A 20363-nucleotide genomic window follows, 5' to 3' on the forward strand; every position below is an offset into this window, starting at 1 on the left:
CATGATCTGCAGGACGTACCAGTATGTCCAAGGTTCGGAATGGGCAGCAAAATAGGACATACTATAACGCCAGCAGCAGCGACTCTGCAATGCTCCATGTCCTCTCCCTGGCAGTGATGTGAACACTCACACCTTTCTAGTCGCTCTGCGATGATGTCTTTCTTGGTGCTTGCCGCTGCTTCCCGCTCCCATGGACTGTGCACACTGTGCAGGTCTACTTGGAGCATGTTTAAGGAATGCTTTTGTGCATCTCCAGCCTCTTAAAGAAGCAACATGCTCATTTTGGAAATGCCTCCAGCCTATGGCTTAGAGGCATTAGGTATTTAAGGTATCTTCCCCCTCTGGGCGGGGCCTAAACAACAAGGTTCCTGACTAGTTTTCTGTGCTTCCATACTGTGCTGTTATCCTGTTCTTGTATCCATTACTCATGCTCATATCTCATATCCATATCCAGTATCCTCTACCTATGTCCGGTTCCAGTGTCCTGTCTGTGCCTGTATGTACCCTGTGGTCTATTCCATGCCAGGCTACTCTACCTGTACCTAAACCTGACTATCTGCACCAACCATCCTGTCAGATTCTATACCAGAATCTGCTCCAACTCGAGATCCTGCTCTGCTCATCTCCTGCATCCATACCTGCCTTCCTGACCCTTTGGGGTAAGTTGCTACAGTACCAGGGACTGCCCTGGCGTGGTACCCGGCAGCTACCAGCAGCAGCAAGCCTAACCTCACCATCAGAGGCTCTAGTGAAGTATCTGGTAGTCATTTAGTTACACCCTTCCTAGGTAAGCCCAGCCCGGTGGCGCAGTGGGTCCACACTCGTATGTGCAACACATGCTGGTATGTTCAAGGTCATGAAGGAGTTAAGCATATGGAGTGTGTCTAAAATGATGATTCAAGGGACCACAGTTAAGAGAAAATTTTGTAAGTCAAATAATTAGATAAATTTGGTGAGGTGATGGGTCAGTCTAAAGAAATTAATTTTTAGGGCGTGCTTAAAACTGTGAGAATTGGGAATTAATAGAATTGTCTTGCGTACGGCATTCCACAATATTGGCGCCACTTGCTAGAAGTACCGGAGACGGGAGTGGGATGTTCAGATTATTGAGGATGTCAGTCTTAGGTCATTAGTGTAATGGAGGACACGGGTAAGGTAATAGACAGAGATGAGGGAGGAGATGTAGGGCGGTGCAGAACTGTACAGAGCTTTGTGGGTGAGAGTAATAAGTTTATATTGGACTCTATAGTGGATGATCAACCAATGCAATGATATGGCACAGGGTAGAGGCATTAGTGTAGTGGTTAGAGAAAAATATGATCCTGGCTGATGCATTCAGGATGAATTGGAGAGGGGAGAGTTTAGTAAGAGGGAGACTGATTTGTAGGAGCTGCAATATTCCAGACGAGAATGAAGAAGAGTGAAAGTAAAAGTTTTTGCAGAGTCAAATATCAGAAATGGTCAAATTCTAGAGAGGTTTTTGAGGTGTAGGTGCACGTGATCGGATGAAGAGAGTGAAGGAAAGATCTGAGTCAAATATAACCCCAAGACAACTGGAGTGCTGCTGAAGAGTAATCGTAGAACCATACACAGAAATGTCAATCTTGGGTTTAGGAAGGTTTGTAGAGGGAGGAAACACAAGGAGCTCAGTTTTAGATAGAGGGAAGACATGATATTAGAGACAGTAGATCACTTGTATTTTTAGTAATGCAGAGATGATGTCAGGAGAAGAGGTGTATAATTGATTGTCATCTATTGATGGTTTGTCCAATAGGGGCAGTGGCTGGAGAGAAGAGCAGAGGGTATAAAACTGAACCAAGAGGAACGCCAATAGTAAGGAGAAGAAGAAAGGAAGAGGAGCTGGCAGTAGATACAGTAAAGGAGCGGTCAGAGAGCTAGGAGGAAAGAAACAAGAGAGAGTGGTGTTCTTTAAGCCTGGTACAGTGGAGGATAGTGTGGAGGAGCTGGTGATCCACAGAGTCGAATGCTGCAGAGGGATCACGGAGAATCAGCAGGGAGTAGTAGCCATAAATTTAGCTGTTATTAGATCTAAGGAAAGGTCCAGTAGAGTGTAAAGCTGGTGTCACACTAAACGACAGCGACAACGACGTCGCTGTTACGTCACCATTTTCGGTGACGTAACAGCGACCTTGTAAGTCGCTGTTATGATCGCTGCTTAGCTGTCAAACACAGCAGAAGCAGCGATCATAAGGTCGCTGTGCTACATGTTCAGAGAGCAGGGAGCCGCGCTTAGCGCTGGCTCCTTGCTCTCCTGCAGCACACATCGGGTTAATTAACCCGATGTGTGCTGCAGCTACATGTCACAGTTCAGAGAGCAGGGAGCCGCGCTTAGCGCTGGCTCCTTGCTCTCCTGCAGCACACATCGGGTTAATTAACCCGATGTGTGCTGCAGCTACATGTCACAGTGCAGAGAGCAGGGAGCCGCGCGCACTGCTTAGCGCTGGCTCCTTGCTCTCCTTGCTACAGTATACATCGGGTTAATTACCCGATGCGTACTGCAGCCACATGTCACAGTGCAGGAGCCGGCACTGGCAGCAAGATCGGAGGCTGGTAACCAGCGTAAACATCGGGTAACCAGGGAAAGGTCTTCCCTTGGTTACCCGATGTTTACGCTGGTTACAGCTTACCGCAGCTGCCAGTGCCGGCTCCTGATCGCTTCATTTCGTCGCTCTCTCGCTGTCACACACAGCGATGTGTGTGTCACAGCGGGAGAGTGACGACCAAAAAATGAAGCTGGACATTCAGCAACGACCGGCAACCTCACAGCAGGGGCCAGGTCGTTGCTGGATGTCACACACAGCGACAGCGACGGGACGTCGCTGCAACGTCACAGAAAATGGTGACGTAGCAGCGACGTCGTTGTCGTCGTTGTTATGTGTGACACCAGCTTAAGGAACGGAAACCAGATTGTAAAGGGTCAGGAAGAGAGTTATCTGAGTCATAGCGGATTAGACAAGAGTGAACCAAGAGTTCCAGAAGTTTAGAGATGAAGGGAGGATTAGAGAGAGGTCTGTAGTTAGCAGCAGAGTTCTGGTCGAGGAATGTGCTTGAAATAGGAGGAAAAGAAACCAGATGAGAGAAAGAGATTAAAGAGTTATTCCCATCTCCAAGATCTTATCCTAATATGTAGTAGGTCTCTGATTGGTTGCAATCAGATGCGCCCCCAGCCTATGTGACAGCATGTCTGACCGCTTGCACTCACAGGTGCTATGAGCGGGTCTATTGGTGTAAAAATAAATACATTTTTATTAAAAATTGACGTAAGGTCTCCCCATATTATGATACCCAGCACAGATAAAGCATTAGGCTACAGGCTGCAACCCCCAGCCATGTGCTTATCTTGGCTGTGTATCAAAATAAGAGCGACCGCATGTGGGTTTTTGTTGGTTTTTTTTTTTGTTAACTATTAGAATAAATAATTTTAAAAACCGGCGTCCTCCCCAATTTTGATACCCAGCCATGATAAAGCCTGACAGCTGGGGGTTAGTATTCTCAGGCTGGGGGGGCCCATGCTTATTGGGTCCTCCCAGCATAAAAATAGCAGCCTGCAGCCGCCCAGGATTGTCAGATCCGTTAGATGCAACAATCCTGGAACTTTTTCCAGCTCATCCCGATTGCAATGGCGCGGTGACAATCAGGGTACTAAGAGGTTAATGACAGCTCACAGCTGCCACTAAGCCCTAGATTAATAATTAGACCCCTCATTACTAATATGTAAATGAAAAGAAACATATACAAACAATGAAAAAAATCCATGGTGTTTTGATTTTTTTTATGTCAGGAGTTGTAGATTGGGTGCAGGAATATGCTGTAGAAATTTTAGCACCCAATCTGCATCTCTTGGCAACTTAAAATGTTGTTTTCTGCCAGTGTGATCAGATCAGCAGATATGTGTGGGGATTACCGCAGGCTCAACACAGGATCCCGTGGTAAAGGAACAGACATAGACAAGGACTTACCAGTATATCCTGAAGGTGAAGGTGTTAAAGGGAATCTGTCAGCTGGTTTTTGCTATCTCATCTGAGAGCAACATGATGTAGACAAATAGATCCTGAATCCACTGATGTATCAGTTGGATTACTGGCTGCAGTCATTCTGACACAATGAGAAATTTTAGCTTTAGTCATGTAGAATAGCTGAGAGAACTGTCCCCACCCACAACAGGCTCTCTATAGACATTGTACATTGACAGTGAGGTGTCAATCAGAGGAGGGGGAGTGCTGGACGTCCTTGCTGGTAATTTTGTAGTCCAAGCGATAATAAGGGTCCTACTGGTTAAACAAACATAGCAGATAAACAATAAATCACACTGTGACAATACAGGATCCACTGAATTTTTCGTGTTAACCCTTGCAGCATGCTGGTTTCAGCATACATAGCAAAAACCTGGTGACAGATTCCCTTTAAGAGATCACACATTTTTGTACAGGCGACGTGTGTTCAAAAATTTAGCAACTTTTTTCCAGTCTTTGCCAGTCTTGATTTTACTTACCCCTAAATACCTAGAGGGGATGAAAGATGGAGGGGGAAGGGGCTGGAATGAGGCCTGCCACTGTACAACAGATTTTCTTTACATCAGTAAATTTGGGTAAATTATAATGCAAATCTATGCTAATTGATATTTTGTTCTCTAAGGTCTCTGACACACATCCGTGCCGCCGGTACGTGTTTGGCAGTTTTTTCACGTACCGGTGGCACGGAGACACGTGGACCTATGTTTTCACTATTGTATGGACACATGTATTTTGGAACGGAATGTGTGTCCGTTCCGTACTTACGTGTGTCCGTGATTTTTACACGCTGACATGTCCACGTATTCTCCGGCAGCATGGGTGTCACACGTCCCGCACCCGTACCACACGGATGTAGTGTTGCTGCGATTCCGTGTGACACGCGCCGGAGAACACGTGTCATTAATTTTAAAATAAAAAAAAACAAATACCTCCACCAGCCCCGCAGATTCTACCGCTGCAAACTGTTCCTGCCGGCCGTCGCTCGTTATGAGCGTGTAAAGGAGGTGGGCGAGCTGTCCCGGGCGTTGATCTCCGTCCCTCCGCTCGGCCGGAAGCAGCGTCAGCGGGGAGTGGGCGGGGCTGGAGCCAAAGATCATGACCCTGGACAGCAGCGCGGACCACGTGAGTATGTAAATTACCTGTTCTCCATGTGCTATCGCGGATAGCACACGGAGAACACACGTGGACCGCACGTACCTGAGACACGTACGTACCTCACGCAACACGCAGGGAAAATACGTGTCTCGCGGCACGTGCGTGTTTTTAACGGATGTGTGTTTCAGGCCTAACACACATTCTGACAAAAATGCACCAAATTTATTAGGAAAAGATCTATGGCCGTTTGGTATCTTTGGGTTCCTACAGGTGGGTGTCCTGTGTCATATGTTATGTTACCAATGTTGGTGATGGTGAAATCAGTATCATTCATTTAGGGAAATAAAAGAAAATGAGACAATGTTGCAGTATTCACCATACTCCACAGACAACGTAACTTTTATTCACAAATGATTTTTTTTTTTTACAGAGGTAGAACAAAATACTTTGTATATCTTTATTATGTACATATAAAGAGTCTAAAATTATCTGCAGGTCAGAAAGTATAGAAGAACTAAGCGATCCGTGACTAGATACAAGCATGCACAAATACACAAGTACAGATTATTATTTGCTGGTGTAACAATAGGAATTTATATTTGCAATTAAAAAATACGAAAAGGCTACAATAAGTACCTGGTTTATGAAAGTGTGCGTTCTGTACCCAGTCAGGTAACACTGCCTCCAATAATGATGCTGTCCATGCCAGGAGGATAAAGGTCTACGGGAGACGCGGCCAAGAGAGGGGATTGGTTGTTAAGCTGCCGTATGAAGACATGATCGCCTCTCGAAAAGACATTCCTGGCATCCGGATCCGGATCATCCCCTCTCCTGGCTAAGTCTCATGTCCTCACTTTGAGTTTGAGGTATAGACAGCACCATCACTAGAAGTAGTATTGGCAATAACCTATTTTAAGAACCGGGCCATTTGAGTTATCGGCTATCTCTGCTTTACTTAGTTTGGCAGACAAAAGAAGGTTCAATAAACTAAAAATGCAACTTTGTGTGCACATGGTGGACTCGCTTCTTCAAATCCTTATTTTAATGATCATGAAATGAAAGATGAAGAAGTACTTTATAAATGTTAAGTGGCTGCCACAGACCGACCTTTCATAGCGGTGAGTCACGACTGATGGTTATAATTGTTTTTTATGATTCCTAAATGACAAAACTGTTCATTTTCTGAATGGAACAAACTTCTGCAAAAGATTATGTTCTTGGGTCTTCCATTAAGATTCATATTGTAAAATTAAATGTATTTATTAGCAATATCCTTAGAGGATGGGGATAGTTGGAACCACCCATTGAGGAGAAAAAAAGCAAACAAACCATGACTATGTCAACTGGCTTTGTTTTTGCAGGCTATCCCTTCTATTACCTGTCATTCTCCCTTCTGTAGTAGCTAATGTTGCTGTGTCTGAGTAGACAAGGTGACACTTCCCGCATGTAGGATACTGGGGATAGACTTTTCATCATTCCCATTGGAACAATAAGAAGGAAAAAGGAAAATCCAGCAGAAAAGGCAAGGATAAAATATTCAAGCTTTTATTTAAACCAGTAAAATATTGCCCCACCAAACAGACCCATCAGGGAACAAGTCCAAGGCGTTTCGACATTGTTAGAGGCTTATTCATGGATCATATCCATGAATAAGACTCTACCAATGTCGAAACGCATTGGATTTGTTCCTTGAGGAGTCTGTTTGTGCCAGTGCCACTGGGACATTATTTTAATGGTTTCAATAAAAGCATGACCATTTTATCGCTGCCTTTTCCGTTGGATTTTCCCTTTTCCTTCTGAATTGTTTAGCCTGGCCGGGGTGTCCTCTGTGCGGACCTGGTACTTCCATTCCACATCATCCCCAATGGTGAGCTGGCTTTCTCTTCTATTGCATTGGAGCAAAAAAAGCTTTTTTTTAAAGGTAGTTACACTATTAGATAATTATTTTATATAATTACTACTTAAAATGTATATTTAAATGTGATGGTTGACTACCAGTTACAGAACATAATTTTCATAAATAATGTATATGACTTTGTAAATACCCTAAATTAGTTATTCTGCACAAATACAAAGGTTCGGTCCATAAATAATTACATTCTCAACTACGTTGGTCACTATTGGATACAGGCAGCTTAGTGGCAGACATATCATTAGCCATTTAGCTTACTACCTACAATACAGTAGGACAGTTTTGTTTTGATCATATTACAGCACACAACCGGATATACAAATCTGTTTTCCAATGTAGGTTATTAGGGACGATTGAATACCGCAAATATTCGGCAACACTCATATTCGCCGAATATGTCACAGCTATTCGACTGTTTGCGAATATTCAATGCGCAATGTAAGTCTATGGGAAACCCGAATAGTTGCCGAATAGCAACTATTCAGGCTTCCCATAAACTTACATTGCGCAACGAAAATTCGCATAGCGGCGACCTATTCGTCGGATATTCGCGAAGCCGAATATTGCCGAATATTTGTGATATTCGATCATCCCTATAGGTTATGTGCAGTCATTGATGCTGTTTGTAAACTTTATTTGTGTATTACTAGACTATAATAGTGGCTGTAATAATTAGATATAGGTGGGTCTTAAAAGGTAGAATAATGCGCAAATTTATTATGTCAGCAAGACCAACAGAGATCATTTATTACTGTTAATGTGAAGAGAAGAAATATATTTGAAATACCCATTATTCAATGTCAGATCATTACCGGATTAGCAGGCTATGGGATGAAAATAACATTCTTCATACTTGGGGAGATGAATAGAGATGAGTGAGCCCGAGGTCATGTGTTCAGACCGAACACAGACTTTACAAAAAAGACAGTGTTTGGATTCGGAGATTGGTCGCTGTACGTATAAAAACGCTCGCGTGTGCGCTCAGTGGCAACCCAGTTTGAGCCGCATGCAGTGTTTGATCGGCTCGAGCTGAGGGTAACAACAGCATGATCGGATGTAGTGTGCGCCAAGCAAAAGAAAAACTAGAAAGACCCTACCTAGCCGCTCTCGGAAGTGATCTGTTTATGGCAGGCTCCATGTGGGCGAAGACCCAAACTGCCCAATCAGTGACTTCCATTGGAGTTCAGGTCAAGTACGGGTCCCAAACCTAACTTTATCTAAAGTCCGGCTGAACCTGTCAAACCGATATTTCCATGGTTCCACTCATCTCTAGAGATTAATTGCTTGTTATGAGAAATGTGGGATGGTTGTTTTTATGTGTTTGGATTTTTACTACACAATATCAGCTGATAATGGGAATCAGTGATAACACTCAAGTAATCATAGAGCGACATAAGATTGAAGGTAAAAACTTCCCCAAACTTTAACTTTTGATATTATTAATATCTTCAGTAAGTCTATTATATTGGTTAATATGGGTTAGTGCCTAATGTAATTTTTGGTACCTGTTATATTGAATGAATTCTGTCTGCAAACTTATCTGCTGTCTTGACAGAATTTTGATACTCTTGTCACTGTTTGTCCTCGCATGTAGGGTCTGATTATTGAAGAAGGATATGTGCAATACAGGGTTTTCTTTGTAAAGTTTACACTTTTTGGAGTTATGAGTTTCTGTTTGCTCCTTGGTCACAACATTCTTCATTGCCTCATAGAAGATTTGTGATTTTACCATTTGCAGATTAGGTATGTGCTTTAAAAGGGAGTAATTTACAAAGGAACTTAAAATGTTTATATGGTTTATTACATTGAAATTTGGGCAATTTTTACATGACAAAAACGTTTGAAAAATCTTTGTATCCCTTTGGGTCCAGGAGTACGTAGACGTACGCCCGTGCTCTAAATATAATATTAAAGAGTTGGTTGAGAGGCATATAGTATGGGGCCAAAGGGACCATTGTACTGGAATAAAAATTCTTAGGGGCGCAAAACTAAACAAAAAAAGAACAAGAAAGCAATACTATATTTTTCCTTTTTAACATGTTACATATCTTTGAAACGGCATTGATAGTGGTAAAGATCTGGCGTAGTGCACATCCTGGACCTTTGGCTGTGTATCTTCACAGATCTTTGGGTCAGCACCATTTTGAACTATATAGTGTCAAATCAATATGATGCTGATACACTTGGATCCTGGGGTAGAGGAGGCCTGCTCAACGACTGCCTGTCCTGTAAACTGTAGGGGTACAGCCTAAAAAACTGTCAGTGTCCCAAAGTAGGTGGCACACTGACATCCTCAATTTTGCCACCTGTGTTGGCCCACTTTGTGCCCATGGGAGAAAAGGACTCATTTAGTAGGATTAGAAGAGCACCGTATATTAGGTGAGTATAATCTTTAATTTTCGTTTTATGGGGGTTGGCTCAAAGGTTGCATTTTTACATTTGGAAGGACACTCAGGGTACATTATTTGTTTTAAGGAGGCACTAAGGGAGCAATATTACTGGGTTACGGGGCACAATACTTGCCTTTCCCTGGGGGCTGGTGACACTTGCTTTGTCACTGGGATAAGTCTTGGTGAAGCTATTGGAAACTGTTATTGTATATTTTGTACTTTCTTGAAATGTTCGCGTTTTTGGATTTGCTCCACTTAGAAGTATTTTGATAAGATGATGATATGAAGTATTTTGATATTGGTGCCCATCATTGCAAATCTGTGGAGTACTGATGCTAAATGCAGTCAGTAACATCATTTCCTAGGCTGAGAGAATATAAGAAAGACCACCTTTTATTTTACATTGATGATAAATGACTCAATGTACATCAGTACCTTGCAGATTATAAGGGTAATAGGTAATAGAAATGATTCACGGTGAATGTATTTTTAAGATCCAAGTAGAACAATAATTCAGCTGCTTCTGAAACAAATCAGAAGAAATATGTAAGGCGTTAGTTATGTTTATTCCTGGCAGAAGAGCGCTTCTTTTTATAGAATAGACTTGTAAATATTCTGCTCCCTGACATGAATATGTATGCCGAAATCCCATAGGACGGATGTAAAGATGAAATGCTGCGGTAGTTTACAATGAATGTCAGCTCTAATTGGTCCACAAGAAGTCCCCTAATCCGATTAGTATGACCATAACACAATGTAATGCTTCTGCGGGATGAGAAGCAGATTTTAACAGTGGCATTCACCAGCTGATTTTTGGATGTAATTCCATCACTGGTAACGTACTGTCAAGTCTCGGAGATTTACGGGCAGAGCTCAAGCTACTTAGGTGTTAAGAGTCACAAAGCTTAACTTTCACAATATCCCTATTACTCTGCTACAAAGGCATATGATGACCTCCATGTTAATAACCATTCTAAGCACCATGACTCCACGGGGAGATTATTTTTAATAGAATGTTCGATCTTTCGACTGAATACAAATTGGATGGTTCCGTCAACACTCAGAGATTTTATAGACAGAACCAATTCTTGCCAATTACTAATGCTAGGGTCACATACTTTTATGCCCCATATTGCAAGCAAGACCATTACTACCCATACCAATACAATCCCTTAACTGTAAATATAGGGATATTTAAAACCATCTATGAGTACACCCTCACTTTTAAAGAGCACCTCAAAAAAGTCAGTCAAATCCCTTGAAAAAAACCCTACTTCTGCTGCTGTTTTCGCTTTGCGCTGCGTTACTCCACTGCAGAGCTGTTCACATTTGTTTATTCTGGGGTGCAATATGTGAAATCTCTGCTTTGCAGTCCAACTGAGTGTTTATTCAGAGTCCTCTCTGGGGGTGTACGCTTTCACCTCTCCCTCCTTGATTGTGCATATCACAATTGGGCAGCTAATTTAGCACTTTATTAGTCTCAGAAGCTGTGGAGCTACAATTGGCAGCATTTGGGAAGGAGGGTTGAAAGCGCATGTCACCAGAAAAGACTGTGAAGAAACATCCAGTTGGAGTGCAATGCAGAGATTTCACATACTGCGCTCCACAACAAACAAATGTCAATATCTCTGCAATGGAGCGACATAGTTCAAAAAGGAAAAAAGCATCAGAACTAGGCAAGTGCAGGGTTTTGTTGTTTTTTTTTTTACAAGGTATTTAAATAAATGTTTACGTAAGAGACCATTTATTAGTATTTTGTATGTACAGAGGTATTGTCAATTCTTATTTTTTATTGAGGTAGCCATTTCTGCAAAACTGACATCAAAATCAATCACCATATTGGTTTCCTCTTCAGAATTTCCGTTCTGAAAATCAATCATCACTCTGTTAGAAAAGATTTCGTCACTTCTGCAAAACTTGTAGCCTCAAATAGAAAAAAGACAGAAGTTGGCCTTGATTAATTTTAATTTTTGTGCCTTTTTGGTGTAATTGTTTGTTTTTTAGATATTTAAACATTTATTATGGCTTTGGCCATTTGTATACTATTTTGTTTTTCAGTCCTTGACATCTTTCAGATTTTCTCAACAATTTCGGGTGTAGTTTTCCTAACAAGATATTTTTTGGCTAATTCATCATTTGAAATTTTTCAAAATGATGCAAAATTTTTGTGCAGTTATACTCCAATACTCTAGTATGCAAGACAGAGGCGTAACTACAATAGGTGAAGGGGTTGTAATCGCACCCAAGCCCTGGAGCCTAGGGGGCCCAAAGAGTTGCTTTGGCCCATATTAAAAAAAAACAGTGCTATTAAAGATTTGCAATAATTGAGGGCCCCTTAGAGAATTATAATAGTATATTGTAAAGGCATCTCTCTTTTTTTTCTGGAGCACCTGCACCAATGACCCAGTACACATAGAGCCCATTAATTTCAAGGAGTGAAATGGGTAAATACTCTATTTTTTCCATAGCAAAAATTCAACACTTCCTTCCAGTTTGCCCTTAGATTACAACTTTTTTATCAAGGGACCTCTATAATAAAAAAGTGATTGTACATAGAATAAAATAGAATGTCATCAAACGGATCTATGATTATCCTTATTTCTACCGTTATTGTGTGAAAATCTATAGGGGCCACATGTATGTAAAAAATGTTAGATTTATATTTTGTGCAATGAATATGTGAATGGAAATAAAGGAATGTGAAGATGCCTATTGAAATGACAACATAATTACCTTCAAGCTCTCTCTATAGTAGATATATATATATATATATATATATATATATATATATATATATATTGTATAAGTGAAATACTGTTCTGTGGGGAATATATAAAAGTACCAAAATGAAAAAAAATAAAACATAAAACATTTAGCATCTTTTCATATATTCTGTAAATCAAATTAACAATCAACTCATAAAATAACAAAAAAGGGCAACTCCAGCCAATATTACCAAGACACAAAATTTGTAAATTTTTCACTATATTTCAGCCAAGGGGAGATTAATGTGTTAATTTCTATTATATTTGTACGGTCACTGGCACAACTTTATCATAATGGAGAAAAAGAGTGAACAAAATGTCTTGAGGTGATGCCTATATCAATCAATAAGGTTGCTGTGTTAGGGCTCGTTCAGGCGTCCGTATTTTTAGTTGTCAAAAGCTCGTATCGCTCTCGGACTAATGTGATTCAATGAGGCCGTGCACATTTCCAAATATTTCCTTGGATCATATGATCTAAAGAAAAAAATTGCAGAATACACCATTTGCCTCCGAGAATCAGATGGCACTCTTCCATTCAAGTCTATGGGTGTGTGAAAAAAATCATAGGATGACAAAATGGAGAAGATGGAGGAATTAATTTGTTTCTATTCACCACCTCCAAAAAAACCTGATCCCACGCTGATGAGAGTCTGATTCACATAATCGGACTGTTTCTCTTGGATGAAGAAAATACGGTCATGTGAACTCAACCTTACTCTGAATAATAAACGATGGGCTCATTTTTGGTTGTAATGGGCAATCGCTGCACAGTAACTAGTTCTGATATATCATCTCCATTTTTCCCAAGTATTGCTTTAAGTACTATGAAGCCAAATCGCAGTCTTATAACTTTTTCACCAGATCCAGATCCTCTAAAAGTTTGGGAGCATGTTTCCATTTTTTCAGGTTTAATGTGGTTACAATGGGATGAAACTAAGAAGAGGCACAGACTAGATGTTAGAGAAAACCTTTTACAAAAATGGAAGGAAGACAAGGGTTAATCTGCCCCGCCAAACCAGTCCAAATGATGTAGATAAAATATGATTTATTGGTCAATGCATTTCAAAGCTCTCAGAGGCTTCTTCATCAGGACAATTATATATGATATGATTGTTCTGATGAAGAAGCCTGTGAGGGATTTGAAGCGCATTGACCAATAAATCATATTTTATCTACATCATTTGGACTGGTTTTTGTGGTGCAGGAGATTAACCCTTTTCTTCCTTCCATTGTTTGTATCTCCACATGGGTTCTGCAGCGGCCTTCAGGCGTTTTTATGGTGGTTGTGATTTGCACAACCGCACGAAGCGAGCTTCTCTGAGTTGTTTCTCCTTTAATTTTAATTGGATAAGACCTTATTTTGCGCAATTTCTCTTTCTACCTCCTATTTACAGAAAAAAAACGTTTGACAGGGAGGGTGATCAACGAGTTGAACAGGCTCCTACAAGAGGTAATGAGTTGTCCTTCAATGGAAGCCTTCAGAAAGAGACTGGACAGAAATGTGTCTGAGATGGTTTAGTGAATCCTGCTGTGAGCAAGGGGTTGGACCAGATGACCCCGGAGGTCCCTTCCAACCTTACCATTTTATGATTCTATGATATTAAGCCAGCATGAAAGTGACCCCATACTACTCCATAATTGTAAGAATATGGCCCTGAGCAGGTAGCACGTTCGTGTGTTGGCTGGAGTTGCACTTTAGCATTACAGCATTCCTAAAGCAGTATATTTGCACATCGTATATTCTATTTTTTTAGCATTTTTGTTCTAGTCGGCAATTTAATGGCTGATAAATTGCAGTTGACGTGTACGTTTGAGAATTGTTATATACCACATGATAGACCAGAATCTTGACTGACTGATCAGTGAAGCATACGGCCAGTTGTCTCCAACCAGTGTCTTGCTGGCTGGTGCTCCCATACTGGGAGCTGTAGTTTTGTAAAAGCCAAAGATTAAAGACATCTGGGGTATTGTAGGCAATAATGGAGTTGGATCTATGATAGCTTGTAATGAATTACATTGCTCTTATTTTTATTACTCATATACCATTATGAGGTATGGGCAAAAGTAAAGGAAGGCGTCAAAAAGAGTCAATAAACAATAACAATGGTGATGTTCAAGCAAGAAACAAAGAAAAAAAAAGAGGTTTTATTATTCTCAAGTGAAAAAAGAAAAGACAAATGCAATTTTCTGACCAGGAACGTTGTGTTTCCCTATATACTATCATTGGGCTGCTGTGAGCAAATGGCTCTCCCAGCAGGGGACAAATATGAGGGCGCCTGTCTCTGTGCGGTTACTATACATGACACACACCAGGTCACAATTTCCAACAACGTTTAGAGATTGATAGGAGAAGAAGGTTGAGGGAAGGATCCCTCGGGTATTCTTTAGATATGTCAAACACTTATTGTGGAAGGGCCTTTAGTATTGCGTTCACTTCCTCCGCCACGGCTGTCAGTGCAAACTCAAATTGCTCCTGGAAAAGAAAGAATATAATAAAATGAGAAAAGTCGGCCTTAATAACAATGTCCTAGCATTTGTAGTTTCGGGAAAAAACTAGGAAAGAGAATCATAATCATCACAATACGTTTCTTCAATCAGCAAGATATTGCAGCATCACGATGATTGCCAAGAAGCAATTCATTATGCGTAAGACAACACATTGTCTGCAGAGATCTGCACATGATTTGCATCCATGATAAAAAAAATATCATGAATTGTTCATACTGCAGCTCTGCATATCTATATTTTCAGAAATAAATCAGAATTGTTTTGATGTTACTCTAAGGGGGGCTTTACACGTTGAGACATCGCTACCGATATTTCGTTGGGGTCACGTCGTTAGTGACGCACATCCGGCGCCGGTAGCGACATCGCAACGTGTAAATCCTAGGTGCGATGATGAACGAGCACAGAAGCGTACAATATCGCTGATCTGTGTAATGTCGTTCATTTCCATAATGTCGGTTCGACCGCAGGTACGATGTTGTTTGTCGTTCCTGCAGCTCCACACATCGCTGTGTGTAAACCCGCAGGAACGACAAACATCTCCTTACCTGCGTCCTGACGGCAATGCGGAAGGGAGAAGGTGGGCGGGATGTTATGTGCCGCTCATCTCCGCCCTTCCGCTTCTATTGGCCAGCAGATTAGTGACGTTGCGGTGACGTCTCTGTGACGCCGAACGCACCTCTCCCTTGAAGGAGGGATTGTTCGGCAGTCACAGCAACGTTGCTGAGCATGTATGTGTGTGTAAAGCTGCCATAACGATAATATTCGCTACGGCAGCAATCACCACATATCGCATGTGCGACGGGGGCGGGTGCTATCGCGTTGGACATCGCTAGCAATTGCTAGCGATGTCGCAATGTGTAAAGCCCGCCTAAAAGTCACATCTCATGACAGTTAATTCCAACAATAGCCATCGCCCCATTCTTTACTGTCATGGCACAAAGTGAAATCCACCGTGCCCGATCCTTCTTTTCCCTCTTGATAGATAAGGGATTGTTCACATTAAATAGTTTAACAATCCATGTAATATCATGACGTTTGATTAATATTATTGTGTGGCCATTGTTATATCTATGCGGGCAATGCTAATTGTTTTTGTAATCTTTTTAGAGTTAATGGAACTTTAGGCCCTCTGTTCTCATGATTGGCGAGAGTCCCATTCCATAATCACCAATTCTGAGTTGTTATGGAACAATGCTTTTAAAGACGTTGTCTCATCTTCCTATATTATACATGGGCGGCATGGTGGCTCAGTGATTGACAACATCTGCAAGGAGTTTATATGTTCTCGCAATTGGGGAGAGAGAAGTCATTAGCGATGGGGCTCGTGTGGTGAAACAACATCAGGTGAGCCCCAGGAACGTTAGCACTGGAACCAAATTAGCACTGGAGGTGAGTATAAGCTTTTTTTAATTTTAATGGGTGCAAACATGGGGAATGAGAAGGGGTTGTCCTAGTAGTGGACAACCCCTTTAATTCCTGTCTCAATTCCCCTCCAAGAATGCCCCCAACTCCACCCCGGAATGCCCCCAAACCAAGTGTTAACACCCATTTTTCATGTAGATAGTCAATCCACTGCATTCTCAAGTTTGTTTCAAATTATTTTAATTAATTGTTGTGCACCCAGACAAAAAGAGCAAACTTCAGTGCTGGTTAGGATGACATGGAGTGACGTTTCAATCTGCCAGGTCTTAGCCATGTGGCCACTGTATCCAATAAGTGCTTGGCATTACCCTCTCCAGTTCCTCATACATTGTGCTCTGACACATCCCTTATACATCATATAACATTCATTCGATACAGCGATTACATAGTTAAAATCTGGAATGAGTCGAAACATCAGTCCAAGTCAATTTTCTTCCTAAAAAGCACTGAGTTTTGTTCTTTTTGTGCGTGCGCACATCAATACATTAAAATAATTGTAAACGATCTTGAGAGTGTGGTAGATTAACTATCTATATAATTATTGGATTTATATCCTACTCTTCTGGCATCATACACCATGGATTGAGTTCAGACCAATATCTTAAAGGGAATCTGTCACCATTTTGACCTTTTTAAACTGTTAATATGGGCATACAGGTTATAGAATGCTGAAAAAATCCATACCTTTATGTCTCATATCAGATGCCATGCTGTTGAAATATCGTATTTTATCACTTTATGTAAATGAGCTCTTCCAGGCTGTGGGGTGGATGCTGCCTGGAAGATAACTCCACTTCCAGAGCTTATTTTAAATAAAAGGGGTGTTACCAGTGTGATGTGTAATGGCCGCTCTCTGCTCTCATTGCAGAGCTGTGTGTAATTATAACTGACACTTTTGCAGGTTCCTTTCAGCTTCAGCCTCCAGCTCACAGGCAGACAGTGGTGCAACATTGCAGTGTTAGCAAAAAAAATGTGTTTTTTCAAGAAGTCAAATTTAATTTCCCATGTTCTTTGCCAGTTACTTCAGTTACTTGACTCACACTGGTAACGCCCCTTTATTTAAATACTCTCTGGTGGCGGAGTTATATTGCAGGCAGCATCCGCCCCATAGCCTGGAAGAGCTCATTTACATAAAGTGATAAAGGATGATTTATCCACAAGGCATCTGATATGAGACATAAAGGTATGGATTTTTTTTTTTAGCATTCAATAATCTGTATGCCCATATTAACAGTTTATAAAGGTCAAAGTGGTGACAGATTCCCTTTAAACACCCACTTCTAGGTTTAAATACACCATGGAACTTTTTGATCTGGGACATTAACAACTTTTTCTGAAAAATCATGACAGTCCTGGCAAATTTGGAACTGTTGGCAATTATGCAATAACGTTAATCGCCACTAATGATTTATTTTATTAAAATTGGAATATTGGAAAGGGAAATCCATGCAATCCTTGAAAATAATAACAATAGTTTATACTCGCTGTGAACATTGTGTTATTGGGGTAGTAATTTGGGTGGCTGTTTGCCTGGGGACGTCTTCTAATTGGTATTTCTAACCTGATTTTTAATCCTAAGACTTAAAATAATCAAAAAGCCGACAATTTCTTATTTGTATTCTGCTGGCAAATAGTGCGGTTTGTTTAAATCCATCAAGGCTAATTCTCCCGAGAACACACAGCACTGGCAAGTAATCAGATACTTATAATTTACCCGGCATTTCCATGAGAGATTTGGGCAGTGTAACTGGAAACAGAATGGAAATGTGATTACCACGTAGCCCACAACATGACGGACGCACATGGCTTGTTTATTGAATATTTACATTTAATTGGCTTTTTCGCATCCTTTTCACATTTTTCGTTGTTGTTAATTAACTGGAAAATTTCTCAAAAAGAACATTTTTTTTTAAATCATTACCGAAAGGTCAAAATTGTATTTGGGTCACGGTATTAAATGGGCTGTCATTTCATGTTTACTGTTCTCTTTAATCACTTGTGTCTACAGTGACAAAATCATCCCATCCAAAAAATGGAAATATAGTCTGTTATCAGGAATATTTATGGGATATTATTATTTTTTTCTCTACCGGTGACTGTCAGCATCCAGAGTCTGTTTCCCATGCATACATATTTGCATAAATAGATATTAGCTCTGGAGTATCCTGTAATATCATTCTATACAAGCAATAAGGATATCAAGTTCTAAAACCAGAATGTTTTATCCATTTTTAAGCTTAAAAGGTGTTTGATTTGATATCTGAGAACAGCATGATAAAGGGGCAGAGACCCTGATTCCAGTGATGTGTTACTTATTGGGTTGTTTCAATAAATTCAGTGTCTTATCAGCAGGGGATTATCATTACAGGACTATTTGTCTCTTGCCCCTTGGTCCAACCATTCTCCAACTACTGATAAGCAACTTATTGTCAATATACAGTATACACAGACAAATGCCAATCAGTGGTGTATATACAGCTCAGCATTCTGAGAACTGCTAGATCTGCAACAGAGAAAGCTGTGATTCTCTCTCAACTGCTGAACCTTGCAAACTAAGTGATACATCACTAGAATCAGGGCATCTGTCCTGGGATAATGCAGCTGTTAGATTACATAGCAAAAATCTGCTGACATATTCCCTTTAACTGTCACTTGAATTGTCAAAGACTGGCATTCACTTTCATGTTGTTTTTTTCAATTTATTTTCTTCAAGTCATCACATACAATAGTTACGCATTTCGATCTAATCCATAAATCTTTCTCAAAGAAAAAAAAAGAATCAAAACACCACAATTGTGGTTTTTCGGTTTCCACAATAATGCAATAAGAAGTGATCAAAACATACTATCTACCCCAAAATTGTTTAAATAAAAACACCAGGTCGCCATGCTAAAAAAGTGACTCCATACATAGTAATATAAAAAAGTTGCGGGTCTTGTAAAATGGAAACACAAATCAAATTTATTATTTTTTTTTTTTTTACAAAATTCTGAATTTTTTTAAGCCAACAAAATAGTAAAAAAAAAAAAAAATAAAATGATTCATGCTTGGTATCTTCGTATTCATAAAACTCAAAAACAATGACGAAACTGCATTTTATTTTCACCATTTCACAGCACTTGGAAGTTTTTTTGCCATTTTCCCTTACTCTATATTGTAAAATAAGGGGTGTCATTCAAAACTAAAACCCGTCCTGCCAAAAAACAAGGACTATACCCTTCACCACCATGGCGATTTTTCATTTTCATTTTTTCCTCCCTTTTTTCCCCCCCAGAGCCATATCTTTTTTTTATTTTTCTGTCAATATAGCTGTATGAGGTCTTGATTTTTGTGGGATGAGTTGTACTTTTGAATGACATCATTCTTTCTGCCACATATTCTACTGGAAAATGGAAAAAAACATTTAAATGCGGTGAAATTCTACGATTGTTTTTTTATTTTTTATTTACCATGTTCACGATATAGTAAAACCTGACCTGGCAGTATGATTCCTCAGGTCAGTACAAGTTTGTAGATACCAAAATTTTTTAAGTGGTGAAAAAACAGAAATTTGTAAAAAAAAAAATAAAAAAAATAGCGCTATTGTCACCATTTTCCTTGATCCGTAGCGTTCTCATTTTTCAGGATCTGTGGCTCAGTGATGGCTTATTTCTTGCATCCTGAGCTGACATTTTTATTATACCATTTTTGTGCAGATGCTACATTTCGATCACCTGTTTGCATTTTAAAAAAGTTTTGTGGCGACCAAAAAATGTAATTTTGGTGTTTGGAATTTTTTTCTCGCCACGTCATGTACCAATCAGATTAATTGATTTTATATTTTGATAGATAGGGCATTTCTGAATGCGGCGATACCAAATATATGTATATTGTTGGTTTTTTTTTAACTATTTTATTTTCAGTGGGGCAAATGGGGGTGATTTGAACTTTTAGTTCTTTTTTATTTTTTCATATTTTTAAAGACATATTTTTATTTATTTTACTAGTCCCCCTAGGGGACTTTATCACTGCACAGTCCGATTACCTGTGCATTTCTCCTGAACAGAGCAAGATCACTCTGATCAAGTGAAATGTTTTTTTCTTGTGAGTGCCGGCTGTCTGTCAGCTCTCACAGGAAGTGCGTCATGGCAGTATCAGGGGTCATCAGCTGACCCTGTGATACCATGGCCGCTGATGTTTTTAATTAGACTAATTTTGGTTAGATGCAATGTTGTATTCACCTATTATTAAATTTTAG

At 40.2% G+C, this 20363-nt stretch overlaps 1 protein-coding gene across 1 annotated transcript in view; it reads right to left on the reverse strand.

Moving 5' to 3' along the window:
- Window positions 1-14303: 14303 nt before the first annotated feature.
- The window catches only part of PTPRN2 (protein tyrosine phosphatase receptor type N2), a 1389072-nt gene continuing 1383012 nt past the window's right edge, over window positions 14304-20363 (reverse strand). Inside the window, exon 23 of the mRNA XM_075315450.1 lies at window positions 14304-14669. Coding sequence (XP_075171565.1) covers window positions 14598-14669 — 72 coding nt within the window. The 3' untranslated portion in view covers window positions 14304-14597. The remainder of the gene's footprint in view (window positions 14670-20363) is intronic.

Source organism: Anomaloglossus baeobatrachus, chromosome 6 (assembly GCF_048569485.1).
Source record: "Anomaloglossus baeobatrachus isolate aAnoBae1 chromosome 6, aAnoBae1.hap1, whole genome shotgun sequence".
NCBI classification, from domain to species: domain Eukaryota; kingdom Metazoa; phylum Chordata; class Amphibia; order Anura; family Aromobatidae; genus Anomaloglossus; species Anomaloglossus baeobatrachus.